The 23,941-nt window shown below is 37.9% G+C and overlaps 1 protein-coding gene across 21 annotated transcripts in view; it reads right to left on the bottom strand.

The window, feature by feature from the left end:
* The window catches only part of LOC127840885 (uncharacterized), a 178,864-nt gene that overhangs the window by 35,462 nt on the left and 119,461 nt on the right, over positions 1-23,941 (bottom strand). The window contains exons 21-23 of one of the 21 annotated variants that reach the window (XM_052369337.1): positions 10,660-10,828; positions 9,367-9,499; positions 3,990-4,196 (exon numbers count right to left, since the gene is read on the bottom strand). The exons of 15 other annotated variants lie outside the window; for them this stretch is intronic. In XM_052369337.1, coding sequence (XP_052225297.1) covers positions 3,990-4,196; positions 9,367-9,499; positions 10,660-10,828 — 509 coding nt within the window. Of the gene's footprint in view, positions 1-3,989; positions 4,197-9,366; positions 9,500-10,659; positions 10,829-11,573; positions 11,747-23,941 lie in introns of all 21 variants that reach the window. 5 more of the 21 variants (XM_052369328.1, XM_052369331.1, XM_052369327.1 and 2 more) reach the window with 5 other exon arrangements.

The raw sequence follows: 23,941 nt of genomic DNA, 5'->3' as shown, positions 1-23,941 counted from the left end.
CACTTTTATGGAATTGTCCATACTTTACAAACATGCATTATATCAGATCCCCTTTTATGGCATTGTCCATACTTTACACACATGCATTATATCAGATCCACTTTTATGGAATTGTCCATACTTTACACACATGCATTACATCAGATCCACTTTTATGAAATTGTCCATACTTTACACACATGCATTATATAAGATCCACTTTTATGGCATTTTTCATACTTTACACACATGCATTATATCAGATCCACTTTTATGGCATTTTTCATAGTTTACACACATGCATTATATCAGATCCGCTTTTATGGAATTTTCTGTACTTTACACACATGCATTATACCAGATTTTTCTAGGGCAATTCTCATATGTGCTCTGTGACCCACCAGTTTTTGTATCCTTATGTTCCTGAACTGTGCACCTTTGTACCTCTCTTGCTCGTCTCTCCCAGGCCCAACTGCTCCACGCAGCAAAATATCTGCAAATGGTCAGTGGACATGGATTACAGTACATGTCAGTAAAGAGTTGAAACTTTGAACAACAAAATCATCAATAGTGCAAAAGGCCCTAGGCGAATTAATTGAAACCCAACAGAACTGACCTGTTTTGAGTAGTTCTATGTTTTTGTAATAAAATTGAATACTGGTCTTGCTTTTCATCTCAGAACCATTTTTTAACACTACAGAACAATAATGGTCTGAGCAAATTTCAAGAAGATTGGGAAAAGAATATGACTTCTTGAATGTTCATAAGGTTTTACGGCCATTTATAAGGAAAACTGCACCACCAGAACAGACTGGTACCATATTCGAACTCAGCTAAGATATCATCATTACAAATGTTTTGAGCAAATGTAATGATGATTGGGCTAAAGATATTGATATTATATTGTTCAAGTGCTGTTTCTTTAATAAAGCCTAGCGACCTAGTTTTGACCCTACCCATACTTGGTCAATATATCATTGGAACAGATGTTCTTACAAAGTTCCATGAACATTGGGACATAAATGTGGCCTTTCCAGTGTACACAAGATAAATGTTGATGCTTGAAAACAGACAATGCACGATAAACAATACACAAAAGGTGATCACAAAAGCTGACCATGAACATGTTTTTTGTATCTTGTTCTAAACAAATGAAATTTTCAACCAAGCACCAAGATTGTTCTATGAAGATATTCTTTTCTTTTAAACCTTATGATAAAACATGGCATTTTCGTGATCATAGAAAAATAATATTTTCACGACTGGCAATATATTACATCATTCATGCTTCCATACTGTACAAAGTATTTTAGACAGCACTTAAACAGTGTATTTACAATTGCATTTACAAGTCTTTAAATAAACAGGAGATGTGTTTGTCAGAAACACAATACCCCCTACTGCGCCGCTTTGTAGCCATATATTTGACCTTTGACCTTGAAGAATGACCTTGAATTTTCACCACTCAAAATGTGCAGCTCCACGAGATACACATTCATGCCAAATATCAAGTTGCTATTATCAATATTGCAAAAGTCATGGGCAATATTAAAGTTTTCGGACAGACAAACTGACTGACGGACAGACTGACAGACAGTTCAACTGCTATATGCAACCCTACCAGGGGCATAAAAAGCATATGACCTTTGTCATGAGAAAATGGGTTTTATGTCATTTGCATCCTGCGTAGCCCGGTCTGGTAAAGAGCCATGCTATCCTCTATTAAGTCAGGCAAGGTTTTGTGGTTACAATAGCTGGAACTATGCTGACTGCATATGGCATAAGGTACATTTTCGCATGACGCGGCTAATATTAGGTCCCAATTCATACCGCTCCAGGAGTATTTTGTGGTACAGGTTTTTCAGTGTAGAGATCTTGCGGTATTCTGTGTACCAGGTCTGGTAACACTGCTGCAGCACCTTGCGGTTCTGTTTGTAGCGGAAGGATCGCTCCCGGGGGATCAGCTGCCCGCTCCTCCTCTGTGATCGTTGTCCAGAGATGCAGGATCTTGTGAGCCTGATGACTCTCCTGTGCCTGGAGGAACAAACAGGTTTAACCTATTTATGCCTAGTGGACTCTCCTATCCTTCTAAATTGGATCAATTTATTTCCAAAATTAGGGATGTCTAGTATATTTATTTCTATATTTAGAATATTTCTTACAGAAATTAATTTGAAGCAAACAGTGCATACCCAGATGAGACACCGCATCATGTGGCGTCTCATCTGGGTCTACGCTGTTTGCCAAGGCCTTTTTTCAAGACGCTAGGCACAAACAGGTTTTACCCTTTCCCACTCAGAAACAAAGCGAAAATGGCTATGTGCAAGCAGCATAAAACCAGAACAGCCTGCGAGTAAAAGTTCAGTTTTATGCTTTTTGCTGCTCATCAGTATCTAAAGATTGGAAATAAAGCCTGTAAAACTTGAATCTAGTATAAATTAAACTTTCTTAGGGCCTTCAAATGCATTAAAATACATATCTAAGTGGTAAAGGCTTAAATACGTATCTAAGTGGTAAAGGGTTAAATACATATCTAAGTGATAAAGGGTCAAATACATATCTTAGTGGTAAAGGGTTAAATACATATCTTAGTGGTTAAGGATTAAATACGTATCTAAGTGGTAAAGGGTTAAATACGCATCTAAGTGGTAAAGGGTTAAATACATATCTAAGTGGTAAAGGCTTAAATACATATCTAAGTGGTAAAGGGTTAAATACATATCTAAGTGGTAAAGGATTAAATACATATCTAAGTGGTAAAGGGTTAAATACATATCTAAGTGGTAAATTGTTAAATACATATCTAAGTGGTAAAGGTTTAAATACATATCCTAGTGGTAAAGGCTTAAATACATATCTAAGTGGTAAAGGGTTAAATACATATCTTAGTGGTAAAGGGTTAATACATATATCTAGTGGTAAAGGGTTTAAATACATATCTAAGTGGTAAAGGGTTAAATAGGTATCTAAGTGGTAAAGGGTTAAATACATATCTAAGTGGTAAAGGGTTAATACATATCTAGATGTAACGGGTTAATACTCTAAGTGGTAAAGGGTTAAATACATATCTAAGTAGTAAAGGGTTAAATACATATCTAAGTGGTAAGGCTTAAATACATATCTAAGTGGTAAGGGTTTTAAATACATATCTAAGTGGTTAAGGATAAACACATATCTAAGTGGTAAAGGGTTAAATACATATCTAAGTGGTAAAGGGTTAAAAGCATCTATCTCACCTTAGCTAGCCACTGTGGAAAGATGAGTTTAAACGTCTTCTGAGCGAAATGTGCAAGGGCCTGCTGATTCCTTTGCTTTTTCTGTTTGCGAGAGTCTCGGTACCACACCAAGCTTAAACAAAGCCTTGTGCTGTATTATGTGATCCTGAAAACAATTGTGAAGTACTTTCAAACATGCAGCCATCATTGATTGAGATACATCTTTAATTGAAGTCATACTCAGTTACTTTATTCTAACTAATTAATGTGCCTATTTAGTATTAAATCAATTTATACTCAATAAATATCCTGCAGATTTACAACTAAAAAGTCTTTCATCTTAATGTGCACCTGTATGAATAATAGAAATATTACAATGAAGAAATTGATTTACACTTCATACATCTTATAAATTGTGTTAGACTGAAAATTAATATATAGCTATTATAAATTGATACAGATGGGAAATGTTTTTTATTTCTTCATCATTCTTGACTTGACTATTAAACTTCGTGAACACTTAAAATACTGAGTATTCATTTGTTAATTATAAGTGTTACTTAAAAAACTAAAATGTTAAGTGTTACTTAAAATACTAAAATGTTAAGTGTTACTTAAAATACTAAAATGTTAAGTGTTACTTAAAATACTAAAATGTTAAGTGTTACTTAAAATACTAAGTATAAATTTGGAAATAATAAGCGTTCCTTATTAATTTGTAAAAACAGGAGTTAAAGTTTTCATTTCAACAGCAACATAATTTTGAACTCGTAGAACAAATAACTGGTAGATTACATGATGCTGTTTTGCCATTTTCATTGCCTGGAACTGTTTAAGCCATGCCGAGTAATGCTGTTTGACAGCAAGCTCCTGGTGAATGCTGATCATCTGTGTTGTCAGATTCTTGAACTCTCGCTGACGGGATGTGAACTCACGCCATTGGTCAAACACAACACTGACTGGCCAATGGCGTAAACGATGCACCACAGTAACAACGATCTCCTGAGAATGAAAGATAACGCAAATAAAAAGCATTTTGGGAAAACCAGCATTAATGTATTTGTGTACAGTGTCATCCCATAACTGCACAGGGTAATAAGGATTTAAGCTGAGAAGACACTTTCTTTTAACAAACAAAACCCATACACGTGGACAGTGCAGTCCCTGATAAGCCAGTGTGGACTGCATAGGGTTATCTGGGATGACACTCTAAGCATATGCATTAAGCCCTGTTATCCCAGAGTGATGCAAATATTTAATGTGGAACTCCAGCGCTGATATCTGGATAGTAAGTTTATTAACTTCAAAGGGTCTTTTGTACGTGGGAACCATTGCCAAAAGCACACAGCATATCATAACAAGAGCACCGCCTTGCGGGTGCAGACCGCTCATCTATTTTTCTTTTTAAAGGTGAAGGAATACTTCAATAAAAAAAGATGGATGGGTGGGGTGGAGAGGGGTGTATAGTGTGGGGGGGTGGTCATTTATTACATTATCTTCCAAAAATTAGAAATAAAAATGCAAAAACAAAAAAAAAATTATTTTTTTTTGGGGGGGGGGGGGGGATTCTTGGGTAGGATAGTTGGACGGTCTTTCAAAAATAAAATAATAAAAATAAATATTTTTGTTTTTTAACCATGTTTCCAAAAAACAAAATTGGGGGGGGGGGGGGCCGGGGGTCTATAGTGTGAGGGTGTGGTCATTTATAAGATGATCTTTAAATAAAAAAAGAAAAAATGTTGTTTTTTTTTTTGAGGGGGGGAGGGGTATGGGGGATGGTTTGGGTGGAGTCTATTGTACTAAGTCAAAAAAGGGCCATAATTCTGTCAAAAAGACAACCAGATAATGCAACTTGTTCCGTACAGTCCCCTTATGATAGTTTGTGAGTGTTCCAAGTCTGAAAGCAATAGCTATGATACTTTAGGAGTAAAGCGGCCCAAAACACAAAACTTAACAAAAAATTTAATTTTCTAAGTATAAAGGGGCCATTATTCTGTCAAAATGCCAGTCAGAGTTACATAACTTTGCCTGCACAGTCTCCTTATGATAGTAAGTAAGTGTCGCAAGTATAAAAGCAATAGCTTTGATACTTTAGGAATAAAGTGGACCTTAACACAGAACTTAACAAAATTTTCTAAGTATAAAAAGAGCACATAATTCTGTCAAAATGCACGCGAGAGTTATCTTACTTTGCCTGCCCAGTCCCCTCATGCTAGTAAGTAAGTGTACTAAGTTTAAATGCAATAGCTTTGATACTTTATGAGAAAAGTGGACCTAAACACAAAACTTAACCGGACGCTGACGCAGATGCCGACGCCAAGGTGATGACAATAGCTCATTTTTTTTTTTCAAAATATAGATGAGCTAAAAATGACCAAAATACACAAAAATAAAACTCCTTGGAACAGTTCATGTTAAATATTGGGAATTTATAGAAACTTGGTGTAAATTGAACTAATATGACTTGGCTTTTATCACAAATAGTTTCAACTTCTTACCAAATATTGTAAACTGCTTTTGTAAAGATTTTTTTTGTATTTGCATATTTTAAACTATACAACAAGAGCATTGCCTTGCGGGTGCAGACCGCTCATCTATTTTCTTTTTAAAGGTGTAGGGACCTATCTCAATTTTAATCACAAAGGAGGGAGGGGTGGAGTGGAGAGGGGTGTATAGTGTGGGGGTGTGGTCATTTATTACATTATCTTCCAAAAATGCCAAAAAAATGAACAAAAAAAAATTTGGGGGGGGGGGGAGGGGGGATTCTTGGGTGCATGGTTGGACGGTATTTCAAAAAAAAAAAATCATAAAAATAAATATTTGTGTTTTTAACAATGTTAGAAAAAAAACAAGAGATGTGTTTGTCAGAAACACAATGCCCCCTATTGCGCGCTTTGAATTTTCATTTTTTATTTTAACCTTTGACCTTGAAGGACGACCTTGACCTTGAACTTCCACAAGCTCAAAATGTGCAGCTTTATGAGGAGGCCGCTTTGAAATATTATTTTTTTGACCTTTGAACTTGAAGGATGACCTTGACCTTGAAGGATGACCTTGACTTTGAACTTCCACCATTCAAAATGTGCAGCTTCATGATAACGCCGCTTTAATTATTTTTGTTGTTGACCTTTGACCTTTAAGGATGACCTTGGCCTTGAAGAATGAACTTGACCTTGAACTTCCACCACTAAAAATGTGCAGCTTATGAGAACGCCGCTTTGAAATAAAAAAAATTGACCTTTGACCTTGAAGGATGACCTTGACCTTGAAGGATGACCTTGACCTTGAACTTCCACCACTCAAAATGTGCAGCTTCATGAGAACGCTGCTTTGAAATAATAAAAAAAAATTTGACCTTGAAGGATGACCTTGACTATGAGCTTCCACCACTCAAAATGTGCAGCTTCATGAGAACGCCACTGTGAAATGTTTTTGTTTTTTTACCTTGAAGGATGACCTTGACCTTGAACTTCCACCACTCAAAATGTGCAGCTTCATGAGAACGCCGCTTTGAAATGTTTTTGTTTTTTTACCTTGAAGGATGACCTTGACCTTGAACTTCCACCACTCAAAATGTGCAGCTTCATGAGAACGCTGCTTTGAAATTAAAAAAAAAAAATTTGACCTTGAAGGATGACCTTGACCTTGAGCTTCCACCACTCAAAATGTGCAGCTTCATGATAAAGCCGCTTTGAATTTTTTATATTTTGTTTGACCTTTGACCTTGAAGGATGACCTTGACCTTGAAGGATGACCTTGACATTGAACGTACACCACTCAAAATGTGCAGCTTCATGATAATGCCGCTTTGAATTTAAAAAAAATTGACCTTTGACCTTGAAGGATAACCTTGACCTTGAAGAATGACCTTGACCTTGAACTTCCACCACTTAAAATGTTCAGATTCATGATAACGCCACTGTGATTTATTTTTTGTTGACCTTTGACCTTGAAGGATGACCTTGACCTTGAAGGATGAACTGGACCTTGAACCTACACCACTCAAAATGTGCAGCTTCATGATAACGCGGCTTTGAAATTAAAAAAAAATAATTTGACCTTGAAAGATGATCTTGACCTTGAACTTCCACCGCTCAAAATGTGCAGCTACATGATAACAGCGCTTTGATTTTTTTTATTTTGTTTGACCTTTGACCTTGAAAGATGACCTTGACCTTGAAGGATGACCTTGACCTTGAACCTACACCACTCAAAATGTGCAGCTTCATGATAACACCGCTTTGAATTGATTTTTTTACCTTTGACCTTGAAGGATTACCTTGACCTTGAAGAATGACCTTGACCTTGAAATTCCACCACTCAAAATGTGCAGCTTCATGATAACGTTTCTTTGAAATTTTGTATTTGTTATTTGACCTTTGACCTTGAAGAATGACCTTGACCTTGAAGGATGACCTTGAACTTCCACAACTCAAAATGTGCAGCTTCATGAGAACGCCATATTGAATTAAAAAAAAAATTACCTTGAAGGATGACCTTGACCTTGAACTTCCAGCACTCAAATTGTGCAGCTTCATGAGATACACATGCATGCCAAATATCAAGTTGCTATCTTCAATATTAAAAAAGTTATGGCCAATGTTAAAGTTTTCAGACGGACAGACGCCATATATTTGACATTTGACCTTGAAGGATGACCTTCACCTTTCACCACTCAAAATGTTCAGCTCCATGAGATACACATACATGCCAAATATCAAGTTGCTATCTTCATTATTAAAAAAGTTATGGCCAATGTTAAAGTTTTCGGACAAACAGACGCCATAAATTTGACATTTGACCTTGAAGGATGACCTTGACCTTTCACCACTCAAAATGTGCAGCTCCATGAGATACACATGCATGCCAAATATCAAGTTGCTATCTTAAAAAGTGAAAAAGTTATGGCCAATGTTAAAGTTTTTTTCGTACGGACAGACAGACTGACTGACAGTTCAACTGCTATATGCCACCCTACAGGGGGCATAAAATAATTTTTTTGGGGAGGGGGGTGGGGGGGGTATAGTGTGAGGGTGTGGGGGGGTAAAGTGAGGGTGTGGTGGTCATTTATTCGATGACGGGGGGATTCGGGGGGGGGGGGGTTTGGACAGAGTCAATTGTGGTATGTCAGGTAAGAGTTGTTTTGTCAAAGTATCAATCAAATCTACTCATAAATAAAGAAGTTATGGCAATTTTAGCAAACTTTAATAATTTGACCTTGAGAGTCAAGGTCATTCAAAGGTCAAGGTAAAATTCAACTTGCCAGGTACAGTACCCTCATGATTGCATGAAAGTATTTAAAGTTAAAACAATAGCCTTGATACTTTAGAAGTAAAATGGATCTAAACACAAAATGTAACCATATATTCAAAGTTACTAAGTAAAAAAAGGGCCATAATTCCGTAAAAATGACAACCAGAGTTATGCAACTTGTCCATTACTGTCCCCTTATAATAGTTTGCGAGTGTTCCAAGTATGAAAGCAATATCTATGATACTTTAGGGGTAAAGTGGACCAAAACACAAAACTTAACCAAATTTTCAAATATAAAGGGCCCATAATTCCGTCTAAATGCCAGTCAGAGTTACATAACTTTGCCTGCACAGTCCCCTTACGATAGTTAGTAAATGTTGCAAGTATGAAAGCAATAGCTTTGATACCTTAGGAAAAAAGTGGACCTAAACACAAAACTTAACCAAATTTTCAATTTTCAAAGTATAAAAAGGGCACATAATTCTGTCAAAATGCCAGTCAGAGTTACAAAACTTTGCCTGCACAGTCCCCTTTTGCTTGTTAGTAAGTGTTGCAAGTATGAAAGCAATAGCTTTGATACTTAAGGAATAAAATGGACCTAAACACAAAACTTAACCAAAATTTTCAATTTTCTAAGTATAAAAAGGGCACATAATTCTGTCAAAATGCAAGCCAGAGTTATCTAGCTTTGCCTGCCCAGTCCCCTCATGATAGTAATTAAGTGTACCAAGTTTGAATGCAATAGCATTGATACTTTATGAGAAAAAGTACCTAAACGCAAAACTCAACCGGACGCCGACGCCGACACCGACCCCAAAGTGATGACAATAGCTCATTTTTTTTTTTCAAAAAATAGATGAGCTAAAAAACAAAATCACAGGAACTTGTGGGTTCAATCTCTACTCAGTCTGTTTCTCACCCGTCGACTCTCTGTTTTCACAGCGTGTTCCATCTCAAAGCGGGCGTCAAGGAAACTAGCGTTCATAATTGGCCCCGCCTCCAACTCCAGGGACTGGGCCAGACTCAGTCTACTCAGTGAGGGTGTACCAATCCTGAATACGAGAAAACGTGTTTGTATTATCCTTCTGGGTCATGCGGGCTTAATGCATGTGCCTAAAGTGCAGTCCCAGATTATTTTGTGCAGTCTGCACAGGCTAATCAGGGACGATACTTTCTGCCTGAACTGGAAATATTTTGTTTAATAAAAATTCTCCTGAAAAAAAATCCAGTTTGGTGGAAAGTTTACATCCCTGATACGGCTAATCTGGGATGACAATGCACAAACATTAAGCCCAGTGAGGGTGTAACAATCCTAAAAAACAGCCATATTGTTTCTATTAACCCTTTACAGCTAAGATACTGATGAGTAGCAAACCGCATAAAACCTAAATAGCCTGCTGGCTACAAGGCTGGTCTGGTTTTATGCTGATTGCATGTAGCCATTTTCAGCCTTCTACTGAGCGGGAAAGGGTTTTAAATGTTCAATTTCTACAACTTGCTTGCTGAGCAGTTCAGTACTGGCCTGAGTAAGATCACACAGAAAACAGATGGTGTACAAAGCTATTTGGAGTGCATCATCCTCTTATCCATATATATACTCATACCAAGTTTCAATGAAATCAGCCAAAGCACTTCCAAGATATGGCTCTGGAAACACACAAAAAGCATTTTTTCAAGATAAAAAGGGCCATAATTCCGTTATTTACAGATGGTGTACAATGCCATTTTGCGTGCATTATCCTCTTATCCATAATTATATATACTCATACCAAGTTTCAATGAAATCCATCACAGCACTTCCAAGATATGGCTCCGTACACACAAGAAAGCATTTTTTCAAGATACAAAGGGCCATAACTCCGTTATTTACAGATGGTGTACAATACCATTTGGCGTGCATCATCCTTTTATCCATATATAATACTCATACCAAGTTTCAATGAAATCCGCCAAAGCACTTCCAAGATATGGCTCTGGACCGACGGAAAAAACAGACAAGACGAAAGGACGGACAACGCCAAAACAATATCCCTCCGCCTATGGCGGGGGATAACTAGCTAACTTCACATCTTCAAATTTTCCAAACACAAGCATTAAGTACAATTACATGGGAACATTTATTGACGCATATTTTGAACAGAAAATTTAAAAATACATGGTTTTGGAAAAAAAATCCAGAATATCAATTAGTACTTGATGTAGTATATCTAACCTCTTCCTTGGTGTACTGATGAAGGTACTGTTCTTTGGTGTTATTGGTGTCTTAGGTGTCCTTGGTGTGCGAGGGGTCATCGGCCTTGACCCCAGCACTGACCTTGGGGTCATGGCAAGGTCATTGTCATAGAGGTCATCCCTCTCTGGCAGTACTTCACCTTGGTTATCTATATTATATAAATAAAATATAAGGTGAGTGCTGAATAAATATGAAGACCAACATACTCTACAATCCTTGGCTTAGTATCAAGATCGTGCTGTAGTCAATATTCTGACTCAATTTTAGTTGTTCTCACTTTTTGAAACCAGGTTTACCGTCATGCTCAAATTGGTGTTAACCAATTTTTGTTTTGAGTTCAGAGTCTGACTCAACCCGGAGTTTGAAGAAAAAAAAGTGAATATTTTTACAGCTATGCTGACTAACATCTGCACTACTCAGCTAGGTGCAAACTTAAATTCTCATTTCCTGACTTGTCAGCTATAAAATTGAGAATGTTTGTGATACAGGGCCCTGGTGTAAATCAGTATCAAAACCTGCCTCAAAAGTTCAACTTAATCTCTCGGTAAACCCTCACTCTAACATTCTCCACACAAAAAACCATTTGAGCCCCTTACCGCCTAATTTTAGTCCCAAACCGCCTCCTTTTAGCCCCATACTGCCGCATTTTAGCCCCTCATTGCGCCCTTTGAGCCACGTACCTCCCGTGGGCCAATTAGCACACATCTTGAGCCCCTTACCGCCCATGTTGAGCCCTTACAGCCTGTGTCCTCTCCAAGGCAACCACAACTCAAATATTCTCCAAAAATAAAACAATTTAAGCCCCTTACCAGCCCATTTAATCCCCTTTCTGCCCGTATTGAGCCCCTTAAGGCCAGTGTTCAGCCCCTTACCACTCCATTTCAGCCTCTTACCGTCCGTGTCTTCTCCAGCCATGTCTAGCTCCTGTTCAAAGCTGACGCTGTCAGTGAGGCCGATGGCAGCTGCAAACCTCTCCACAGCCTCCTGCAGTGCATTCTGGGTATGCAGGTGCCACGCCTCCAGGGCTTGCTTGGCCAGGCATCGTACGCGGATCTTCTCATTTTCCCTGGAGACAAAAAAGCCAGATAAATTTATGCAAGATTTGTCTGGTATATTGGAAAGAGATACTGAGACTCAATCTTTGTAAATTGGAACTTTCTGGGGTTCAACTGCCGCTTTAACTAGCATGGATTTTAAACGACAGGTGACTCTTTTTAAAGTTATCTGAGTCATTCACAATGTCCACCTCTCTGCAAATATTAGTTAGGTAGTAGTCAATGCCATGTCTAACACCAATAAATGTTTTCCCTGGCTTGTGCAATTAGCCAATTACTTATAAGGTGTTATGCAATGATTGGTGTTTTTTATTTATATCTTTAAAAAAAAAGTTTCCAGATTTTAGGTAATCTTCGGTCCTATGTCAGTAAATCTTACAGGCCGTTTTTAAAGCACATGACATGTATTTAGTAACATTTGGATTGTAAATTCTAATAATATATTTACAAAAGTTTACAATTACATCTGACATTTAATGTTAACTTATAATTTTGTTTGATGCATTTATCATGAGAACTTTGAGAAACAGAAATGTGTTTGTCAGAAACACAATGCCCCCCTATAGCGCCGCTTTGAAATAAAATTTCAATATATCATTTGGCAGGTTTAGAAATTATCTTCCTTTTAAAGCTTATTACTTCCCTTTGATTGTATTTTTTGACTTTTGACCTTGAAGGATGACCTTTACCTTCCACCACTCAAAATGTGCAGCTTCATGAGATACACATGCATGCCAAATATCAAGTGGCTATCTTCATATTGCAAAAGTTATAAAGAAGTTAAAGTTTTGGTTAAAGTTTTGATTTTTTTTTTATTGACCTTTGACCTTGAAGGATGACGTTGACCTTGACCTTTTACCACTCAAAATGTGCAGCTCCATGAGATACACATGCATGCCAAATATCAGGTTGCTATGTTAAATATTGCAAAGTAATGAAGAAGGTTAATGTTTTGGTTAAAGTTTTGGGACACATATATTTGACATTTGACCTTGAAGCATGACCTTGACCTTTCACCACTCAAAATGTGCAGCTCCATGAGATACACATGCATGCCAAATATCAAGTTGCTATGTTTAATATTGCAAAAGTTATGACGAAGGTTAAAGATTTGGTTTTAAAGTTTTGGGGACATGCACACGTGCACACGCACACGCACGCACGCACGCACGCACGCACGCACGCACGCACGCAAGACGAAATGTTTGTGTTATGCCAGTATTGAAGTATAACACATTGATTTTAATTAGGAAAAATGAACATAAATAAACATATTGACTGCGACTATAAGTTACAAAAGCTTTTAACACAGCACCTGTCTTCTCCACTGCCGGCTGTCTCTAGGCCCAATAGTTCTTTCCTGAGAAATCTACTCAATTCCATTACAAAAACTTGTCTCAAGCCATTGTGAAAGTGGAAAGTATATTAGGTTAAGTACTGGGACCCGCTTCGGGCCCTATATAATGCAGCCTTAGGCACTGGTGGACCTCATAACATTTGAAATGCACAAGAACACAAGCTTCTGCATTCCTCTGTTTAAAAAGCATTCACTACACTACAATACTACCAATATTCATTTGTTACCTGGCAACCAACGTTAGCCCGGAAGTGTCTCCTCCAGAAGTTGAACGCAACCTTGACCCGGTTTGTGTGGTCTGTTTCTGTTCCAGGTGAGCCGTGACCTCCAGGTCATGTGACTGTTGGTGGAGTGTAGCCTGTCTCCATGTGGTGAAGTACTGGCGCAGTAGGGACATGACGGTCTCCTGTAAATCAACACAATATGAACCTCATTCTGGTAAAAAAGGGCCTACTAAATAGGGATTACTAAATAGAGATTACTAAATAGGGATTACTAAATAGGGATTACTAAATAGATATTACTTAAAAGGGATTGCTAAATAGGGATTACTAAATAGGGATTACCAAATAGGGATTACTAAATAGGGATTACTAAAAAGGGATTACTAAATAGGGATTACTAAATAGAGATTACTTAAAAGGGATTACTAAATAGGGATTACTAAATAGGGATTACTAAATAGGGATTACTAAATAGGGATTACTAAATTGGGATTACTAAATAGGGATTACTAAATAGGGATTACTAAATAGGGATTACTAAATAGGGATTACTAAATAGGGATTACTAAATTGGGATTACTAAATAGGGATTACTAAATAGGGATTACTAAATAGGGATTACTAAATAGGGATTACTAAATAGGGATTACTAAATAGGGATTACTAAATAGGGATTACTAAAAGGGATAATACTAAATAGGGATTACTAAATAGAGATTACTTTAAAAGGGATTACTAAATAGGGATTACTAAATAGGGATTACTAAATAGGGATTACTAAATAGGGATTACTAAATAGGGGATTACTAAATTGGATTTACTAAATTGGGGATTACTAAATTGGGATTACTAAATAGGGATTACTAAATAGGGATTACTAAATAGGGATTACTAAATAGGGATTACTAATAGGGATTACTAAAGTCCCCAGATTAGAGATGTGCAGTCAAAGGATGTCTCTTATTAGTTGAAAATTCAGTTTATGGAGGAAAGTTTGTCTTCTTGCTGCACAGGCTATTCTGGGACGACAATTTACGCCAGAACAAGGCTCATGAATTATAATTTAAATTATAAGTCAAAGATTGGAAAAGGTGACTTACTGTATGAAAGAACAGCATATCCTATATGAGTTTATTGATGTGTTCATAAATAACAAATTAATGAATCATTTTTTTCGATGTGTGAATGCAGGCCTGAGTGGATGTCCCTGTCTTCCTCTTTCACTATTCACTTATTGAAAAGTGTTAGGTATTATTGTGTTATTAGCATGTTTAAACGGGAAATGGAATACTTTCAGATAATTGTTTCCATTAAGAACAGTATTGTAGGTTTCAAATCTCAAAGTAAATGTTTATATTAAAGCAAGGCTTAAAACAGATCTAAACTGCCTACTGGAAATATTAATGTATGGTGTAAAGCTTCACCCCAGATAGCCTGTGAAGTCCATGTAGTCTAATCATGGAGTGGAACTTCCCTTCTAAACTGGATATTGGCTTAGCATAGACTTTCCTTTAAAAGAAAAATACCATACACAGCGAAAAGCGTTATCCAGAGCACATTGCAACAAGCAAATATGGTTGCATATATATTAAGCTAGTTCTTCCACGAACAAGGCTCATAAGATAATTCTCGATATTTAGTGGTGACTAACCTGCTCCCATTAGCTGCAGTTGTTTTCTGTCGAACCCGTCTCAGTGCAGACGTACGCAGTGTGATAAATGTGCGACGCACAAGGATGGCGTGAGTGGAAGTCACATGCGCCGTGCTTACGTGGATCACGGCATGCCAGGCAACAAAACATCGTCGCAATGGCGCTGTTGCTCACTCAATCGTACTCGCTTCTCAGTCTGATGTAATTGCTACTGACGTCTGTAAGACGGCATAAAATACAGGCTTGAATTGAATGTTTTGTTGAACATCTGACAAGCAAACCCTATATATACATATTGCTAAAATAAATACAAAACTCTGAGATTTCTATAAAAGACTGAGCTAAAACAGGTGCACCAATAGTTTTCATCACCTTTAGAGGGTTTATATGAGCGTGTTTCTGGATTAAACTCAAAATATGGCAATGCCCAAAGTATTATCCCAGATTCGATTGTGCCGTAAGCACTGACTAAACTGGGAAGTCACTTTTCTGTCTAGACTGGATTTATGTTAAAAGGAGACTGTGCTGTAAACAAAAACTTCCATAAAAGTGCAAAGTGTCGCCCCCAGATTAACGCTGCAAAGGTAATCTGAGAATGTTACTTAACGCTATTATGCCTTAAACAGTTGTTTTTCAGATTGAGGCTCCTATTTTACTTTGACTCGTATGACTTGCCTCAGGCGTTGAAGCATTACGAAGGCTCACTGTTGATCACTGCTTTCTCACTCTTAGACACTCGGCCTTGTGGACAACATGATCCCTCAGGCAACAAAACATCTGCAAATAGAGTTTGAATCATCTGCAAACAGGGCAAGTTTATAATTGTCTGCATATAGGGCAAGTTTGACAGCAACTTCAAGGTGGTAAAGTTTGAAAGCGTCTGCAAATAGGGAAAAGTTTCAGGGTGTTTGCAAATAGGGAAAGTTTTCAAAGTGACCTGCAAATAGGGAAAGTTTTAAAGTGTCTGCAAATACGAAAAGTTTCAAAGTGTCTGCAAATAGGGAAAGCTTCTCTGTAACAGTATCTACTGGTCAGTTCCATGACACCTACTCTGTAATAAGCCTAGTCCGGTAGCATTGCAGCATGGGTTTGATCCTTAGTTGCTGTGTGGTCATGTGCCGCCAGGCAATAAAGCGCCGGCGCAGCTGTGACAGATCCAGCAGGGCTCGAACCTCCGAGGCATCTTGTTTCTCCTCCAGAATCAGGCTGAACCTTGACCTCCATTGTGCAAAGAACACTGGAATATGTCAATGGTAACATACATCAGGGATAGAAACTAACTTTTAACATTATGTACATAATTACATATAGTTAAGTTTAAACCTTATTTAATTTAAACTTATTTATTTAGTTTATACCTATTTAGTTTAGCTTTATTGCAGCTTAGCAAGCTTAAGGTTTATTGAAATGCTCTCCAGTTCATTTCCAAGGTAGAACCAGTATTAGATGTCTTTGGTGGAGAAGGCTCCCAAACTGGGCATCAAACGGGCGACCTTCTGATCGCTAGGCAGATACCATATCAACTACGCTACAGAGGCCTTATACACTTGTTACATATACTAACAAAATTAATGTTTGACCTTAAACAATAAATTGTACAAATAAAAATGAGACAAAGGGCAATTATCTTGTAAATTTATAAACAATTAAGTTATATTAGTACTGAATAACAGAAAAAAGGGACAAAAGGCTATATTCCTGCCTAATTTGTTACAAGCCCAAAATTTCTTTATGAACAATAACATAAGGTCTGCTGAGTTGAGCAGCATACCTCTCTGAGTTTGAAGCTGTCTCAGTGGCTCGGTGTCAATCAGCAGACGTGCCAGGCGTCTCTTGTGACAGACCAGCCTCCACACCTCCCCTGCACGCCTGGAAACATCAGCAGAGAAGGTAACATTAAATGAGCCTGGAAATATTGGCAGAGAAGGTAACATTAAATGAGCCTGGAAACATGACAGGGAAGGTAACATTTAATGAGCCTGGAAATATCCGCAGAGAAGGTAACATTTAATGAGCCTGGAAACATCAGCAGAGAAGGTAACATTAATGAGCCTGGAAATATCGGCAGAGAAGGTAACATTTAATGAGCCTGGAAATATCAGCAGAGAAGGTAACATTTAATGAGCCTGGAAATATCAGCAGAGAAGGTAACATTTAATGAGCCTGGAAATATCAGCAGAGAAGGTAACATTTAATGAGCCTGGAAATATCAGCAGAGAAGGTAACATTTAATGAGCCTGGAAATATCAGCAGAGAAGGTAACATTTAATGAGCCTGGAAATATCGGCAGAGAAGGTAACATTTAATGAGCCTGGAAACATCAGCAGAGAAGGTAACATTTAATGAGCCTGGAAATATCGGCAGAGAAGGTAACATTTAATGAGCCTGGAAATATCAGCAGAGAAGGTAACATTAATGAGCCTGGAAATATCAGCAGAGAAGGTAACATTTAATGAGCCTGGAAACATCAGCAGAGAGGGTAACATTTAATGAGCCTGGAAATATCCGCAGAGAAGGTAACATTTAATGAGCCGCATTATGCCAAAGTGGATATAATGCAGTATGTGACCAGCGTACTGTGTCTGCTATAGAAGATGCTGTGTCTGCTATAATGAAACACAAGGTTTCCTGGCCTCATTAGGGGACATAATGACACTTCATCAGAGTATGCAAATGCAGAGCTTAGCTGGACTTATACTGTTCAGATATGTTCTAAGACCCATTTTTGCATGACGAAGGTAAAATAAAGAGCATTGTTTACTTTCCTTCTATCAATCAAAGTTACATGAGCTATCTACCACAATACCTTGCACAAGTGTTGGACCACAGTTGCAGAGCTTTCTTCTTGTCACATTTCACACGGAAGTTTGCCCTCCAGATGTCCAGACATCTTCTCATAGTGTTCAGACTGTGACAACGTACATGCAGAACCATCTGCTTCCTGCAAATAGCATTCAAAATGAGCCTCACTCAGGGAAAACGGAGCTTAATGCATAAGCATATAATGTTGTCCTTTATTAGCCTGTGAAGGACACCACTTTCCGCTTTTGGGGTATTTTTGGCTTACAAGATTAGTCTGTTTGGACTGCACAGGCTATCTGGGACAGCACTTAATGCACATGCATTAAGCCTAGTGTTCCCACAAGAAAGCTCCATTGATGACCGGTTAAAGTGTTGTTCAATAACAGATACCAGTTACCAGTGATGTAGTGAACATAATAAAACAGGGAAGGAAATTTATGTTCTCACCATTGAGGCCAATAATCATTCTTTCAAAAGTACTTTATATGTGGATGTATGAGTTTTCTCAATACAACAAACAGCCCACCACACGTTATAAGTCATTGTTGAATTACACAGAAAATACATCATGGATGCACAGATGGAGGAGCTTTTTCTGGTATGGCTTAACCCTTTGCATGCTGGGAAATTCGGTTCCAGCACTGTATGGCTTAAAGACAAATATAGGGCAATCTTATGAGAAAATCTTTCTGAAATCTACCAATTGGTGGTAAACCCTTTCCCACTCAGAAGCAAATTGTAAATGGCTATATGCAGCCAGCAAAAATCACATATAGCCTGTGAGTTATTGCAGCCTGTTCAGGTTTTATGCTGTTCGCTGCTCATCAGTACCTTAGCATTGGAAATGAAGCCTTTCAGACTTGGAAGAAAGGTCTTCAATTTTATTGTTTTTCTAAGGGACTACAAACACGTCAAGTGGGTAGCTGAGTGGTAAGGGGTTAAGTTTTTGTCAAATATTTATGAATTTATATAAAATGTGTACAAAAATTATTATACATATAATATAAATTAAAAGTTAAGAAGAACACGTGTTGAAAATGCCAAATAAGACAGATATCTAATTCTGAAACCGAAAATGTCTGTACAGTCGAATTGCCAGCATGTATATCATGCATGTATGATGTGAATCTGAATTTAGTTTTACGGATCATTTTAATTTCCTGCAACGATATCTAGTATTCATAGGACACACGAACACTAACTCCAATCCCAATAAAAAGACGAATGCTTCGGTTATTGTAGGAAAATATGTACGAAATATCTTCGTCACAATCGGCTTAGGGCGATAGTTTGTCTTTGCTGCATTTTATGAAGTTCATCTTCTATGTATAATATTTCTTACCTATTTTGTATAATTGTAACATATTTTTATCAATATATTACAATTATACACATATAAAAATTGTGCAGTCTCACTTTAAAGACAGTAAGAGTCTTTCAACAGACCTTGACCAGCAGTCCTTATTGTTTATTAGATGATTAACAACTTTGAAAAAATTGGCAACATCAAGTATTCATGTAAGCACCTTGCTCTGCAGAGGCGGTGCTTAATGGATGTTCGTAGTGTTGTCCGTAGGCCTGTGCAGAATTCAGGACTACACTTTACACCTTAAGGAGATTTTTCCTGAATAAGACTGTGTAGATTTCACAGGCTAAATTGGGACAACACATTATGCCCATGCATTAAGCCCCATTTTCCCAGAGACACTGAGACTCCCCTAACAGACCTCTACAAGCACTCCTAATCATTTATAACATGATAAAACAACTTTTAAATTGGCAACAGTTAGTCTTTTAAACAGTTAAGCATGAATTCAGAGATACTCGGACTTTCCCCACCCACCTCATCTGTTTTGGTAGTCAGTGTACCATCTCCACGTCATGAACACGTGCCCAAGTAGAAACACCCTGTATCCTAGCAACAGCCTGCGCACGTCGGCGCTTCATCTCACCAACAAACATGCACCAGTGCTTGAAGGTACGTGACATGACGCGCTGGCTTCGGAACGTATCTGCCTCACTTCGTCGCTGTATGACCTCTGTGTGACGTTGACGCCACTCAGTGAAAGCATTTCTGAAGAAATATGAGACATCAGGTACATGTACAGATTGTGAATACCTGAAGTTTGAATTTTGGATATTTATATTAATTTTCTGGCACATGGGTTGCTTAACTAAAGCCATGGTGGCTATGAGTCACTTCACTACAGCCATGATGGCTATTGATTGATCAACTACGATTTAGTTATTCAAGGCATAGAAGATTACACATAAATAAGCCTCCTTTGTGAAAAGTGGGTTTAATGCAGGAGCATAAAGTGTCATCCCAGATTAGCCACTGCAGTCTGCACAGGCTACCCAGGGAGGACCTTTTCCACCTCAACTGGATTTTCCTATGAAAGAGGCTTCTTTTAAACACAACAAGAGATGTGTTTGTCAGAAACGCAATGCCCCCTACTGCACCGCTTTGATTTTTTTGTTGTTGACCTTTGACCTTGAAGGATGACCTTGACCTTTCACCACTCAAAATGTGCAGCTCCATGAGATACACATGCATGCCAAATATCAAGTTGCTATCTTCAATATTACAAAAGATATTGCAAAATTTTAACCAAGGTTAAAGTTTGTGACAGACAGACAGACAGATACATACAATGACAGACAGACAGGCCAAAACAATATACCCTCGATCATTCGATCCGGGGGGCATAAAAATCCATTAAAGCAAAAAATGGGCCCTGGCATACTGCACAGACTAATCATGAAGGGACTACAATTTTTTCCAAATGCATTAACCCTTTCCAACTTAGAAGCAAAGTGAAAATGGCTACGTGTAAACAGCATAAAACCAGAACAGCCTGCAAGTAATTCGCAGACTGTTCAGGTTTTATGCTGTGTTTGCTGCTTATCAGTATCTAAGGGTTGGAAATGAAGCCTTTAAAACTTGAATTAAGCAATAAAGGTCTTTAATCAAATTTAACTTTCTATGGGACTACATATGCGTCAAAATACATATCTAAGTGGTAATGGGTTAAGCCCAGTTTGCCATAACACTGCTCACTTTTATTGACACTGAAACCTACCTGAGGAGGTTCTTGTTGCACATGTTACACGCCCAGTTGGTCAGCAGTGTATCCCGCCAGGCTGTGAAATAGCGCCGCAGCGTGGAGTGGGACCAGTATACCTCGGCAACCCGCAGGTCATTCTCATGCTCTGACTTGCTGATCTCTGATCCCTGTCGCCATGCCAACATGGCCACCTTCAACTGAGTCACCCTGCAATCAGTGAGAGACATGTTGCGGATTATTTTAGCCTTCCTCTAGGGAAACAGGAGACTGTTTCAATAAACATCGTAGTAATTATTTACGATACAATACATTTCATATGATTATAGATGTTCAGTACTTAAATTAATTGTATTGGCATCTCTAGCGCCGTATATATTCGACGAGCATGGCAAGCTAGTTCCTGTACTAATAAAGATTACAAAATTCTCTCGTAAGTTAAAATTGTCGTATGATCGTTTATGAAACGGCCCCGTGCAGGGCTTAATCAGGGACGTCACTTTATGCCTTAACTGCATTTTGTGAGATTTCTTTAAAAAAAACTCCATGAAAGCAAAAAAAATCGTCCCTAATTAGCCTGTGCAGACTGTAGGGCTTGTTACATTGGACAGGCTGTAGGGCTAGTTACATTGGACAGGCTGTAGGCTATGTTACATTGGGCAGGGCTTTTTTTAATGATTTTAGAGCGATTATTGGGTCATATTTACAATGGCTTATATATATTTTATCCCAAATCCAGTCCAAACATTCCAAAATGATAGTTGGACTTTTTTCTGTTTAGTAATAGAGAAGATTAGTCTAGAAATAAAGAGTTTCCAAGTTGTATTATCCATTTTACTGTTAATGTTTTGTTGAGAATTTACTGGTTTATTTAAGTTTCCTCACCAAGAGTTCAAACATTAAACAATTAAACAAATATACAATATAGGTCTTAATCCAAAAAAGATGAGAAAAAGCCCTGTTGGAACAAACAAAGCCCATGAGCTTGGTTAAGCAATGGATAACCTGGGTGTTTTTAAACATTAAACAATTAAACAAATACAGGTCTTAATCCAAAAAAGATGAGAAAAAAACAAAGCCCAAGAGCTTGGTTAATCCTTCAGTGCGCTGGAACCGAATTTTGATGGCCCTTTGCAAACAGTTTGGATCCAGATGAGACGCCACAGAACGTGGCTCTCATCTCGATCAAAACTGTTTGCTATTTTGATAGTATTCTTTGAAAAAAAATGAAGAAAGAAATGCTTATTTTACAAATCCAGCAGACGACATTATAGCAGACGACAAATTTCCCAGCATTGCAAAGGGTTAAGCTAATGGATAACCTTGGGTGTTTATTCTTACTCTTCAATATTTCTCAGTAACCCTTGTCTGATCATGAGCATAAAGCTTACAGTTGGTGTTTACATTTGTTAACCGTTTGCATGCTGGGAAATTTGTCATCTGCTAAAATTTCGTCTGCAGAATTTCTAAAATTAGCCATTTTCTTCGATTTTTTCAAAGAATACTATCAGAATAGCAAACAGTTGGATCCTGATGCGACGCCACGTTCTGTGGCGTCTCATCTGGATCCAAACTGTTTGCAAAGTCCTTCAAAATTCGGTTCCAGCAGTGAAACAGTTAATGACAACCCTCATTAAGGAAGCATTTATATTATCAAGATTTCATTTTACTTGTTTGTTTAATTTTCTATAATGGGATGTTTTCTAAATGTTTTCTCAATCTGTGAGAAAACATAAAATGGTGACTCGGTTCAAAAACATAATAATAATAATAATATCATAGATGTTTTGTCTTGTGAAATGTACAGGTTTACCATTGCAGGGTACAGGATCAAGTGACTTGTGGGGTTCCCCCTTTTTACTTTAATGGCAATGTGAAATACATCAGAATTACTTTATTTAACAAGCCTGTGTTCCTGTTCTAAATTCGATGTAGAACTACACGGTTATGCTTCACGCGATTTCAGACGTATTCAAGGATTTATCTTAAAGACATCGACACAAACTGCAAGAAAAACTGTCTTTAATGCACTAAGGGTTTTTGCAAAACTTAATTCAATAACTTGAGATTATTTGCAAAAATATAGTTTTAACTGTGGATACATTATGTCCAGCCGTGTGTAAACCCCTGAAAACTGTTGATTCTGCACCTGATTGTGAGATAATGTCACAACTTTTGTGTTGTCTGAAGTTAATTCTGGAAAATCTGGACTTTACATGTGCTTAAAGTTGCGTCCCAGACTGGACTTAATGTATGTGCTTAAAGTGTCGTCCCAGACTGGACTAATGTATGTGCTTAAAGTGTCGTCCCAGTGGGATTAATGTATGTGCTTAACGTGTCGTCCCAGACTGGACTTAATGTATGTGCTTAAAAGTGTCGTCCCAGACTGGACTTAATGCATGTGCTTAAAGTGTCATCCCAGTGTGGAATTAATGTATGTGCTTAAAGTGTCGTCCCAGATGGACTTAATGTATGTGCTTAAAGTGTCGTCCCAGTCTGGACTTAATGTATGTGGCTTAAAGTGTTCGGCCCGGTGGACTTAATGCATGTGGCTTAAAGTGTCGTCCCCAGTCTGGCTTAATGTATGTGTTTACAAGTGTCGGTCCCAGTCTGAATCTTAATGTATTGCTTAAAGTGTCGTCCCAGTCCTGGACTTATGTATGTGCTTAACGTGTCGTCCCAGTCTGGACTAATGTATGTGCTTAAAGTGTCGTCCCAGTTAGACTTATGCATGTGCGTAAAGTGTCATCCCAGTAGACTTAATGCATGTGCTTAAAGTGTCGTCCCACGTCTGGACTTAATGTATGGCTTAAAGTGTTCAGTCTGCAAACTTAATGTATGTGCTTAAGTGTCGTTCCCAGTTGGACTTAAGTATGTGCATTAAAGTGTCGTCCCAGTCTGGACTTAATTGTGTGCTTAAAGTGTCGTCACAGTTGGACTTTTAATAGCATGTGCTTAAAGTGTCGTCCCAGTCCGACTTAATGCATGGGCTTAAAGTGTCGGCCAGTTGGACTTAATGTCATGTGCTTAAAGTGTCACCCCAGGTGGTGGACGTAATGTATGTGCTTAAAGTGTCGTCCAGTCTGGACTTAATGCATGTGCTTAAA

This window comes from Dreissena polymorpha, chromosome 8 (assembly GCF_020536995.1).
Source record: "Dreissena polymorpha isolate Duluth1 chromosome 8, UMN_Dpol_1.0, whole genome shotgun sequence".
Classification (NCBI taxonomy): Eukaryota; Metazoa; Mollusca; class Bivalvia; order Myida; family Dreissenidae; genus Dreissena; species Dreissena polymorpha.
This window is presented reverse-complemented; position numbering and strand designations above follow the sequence as displayed.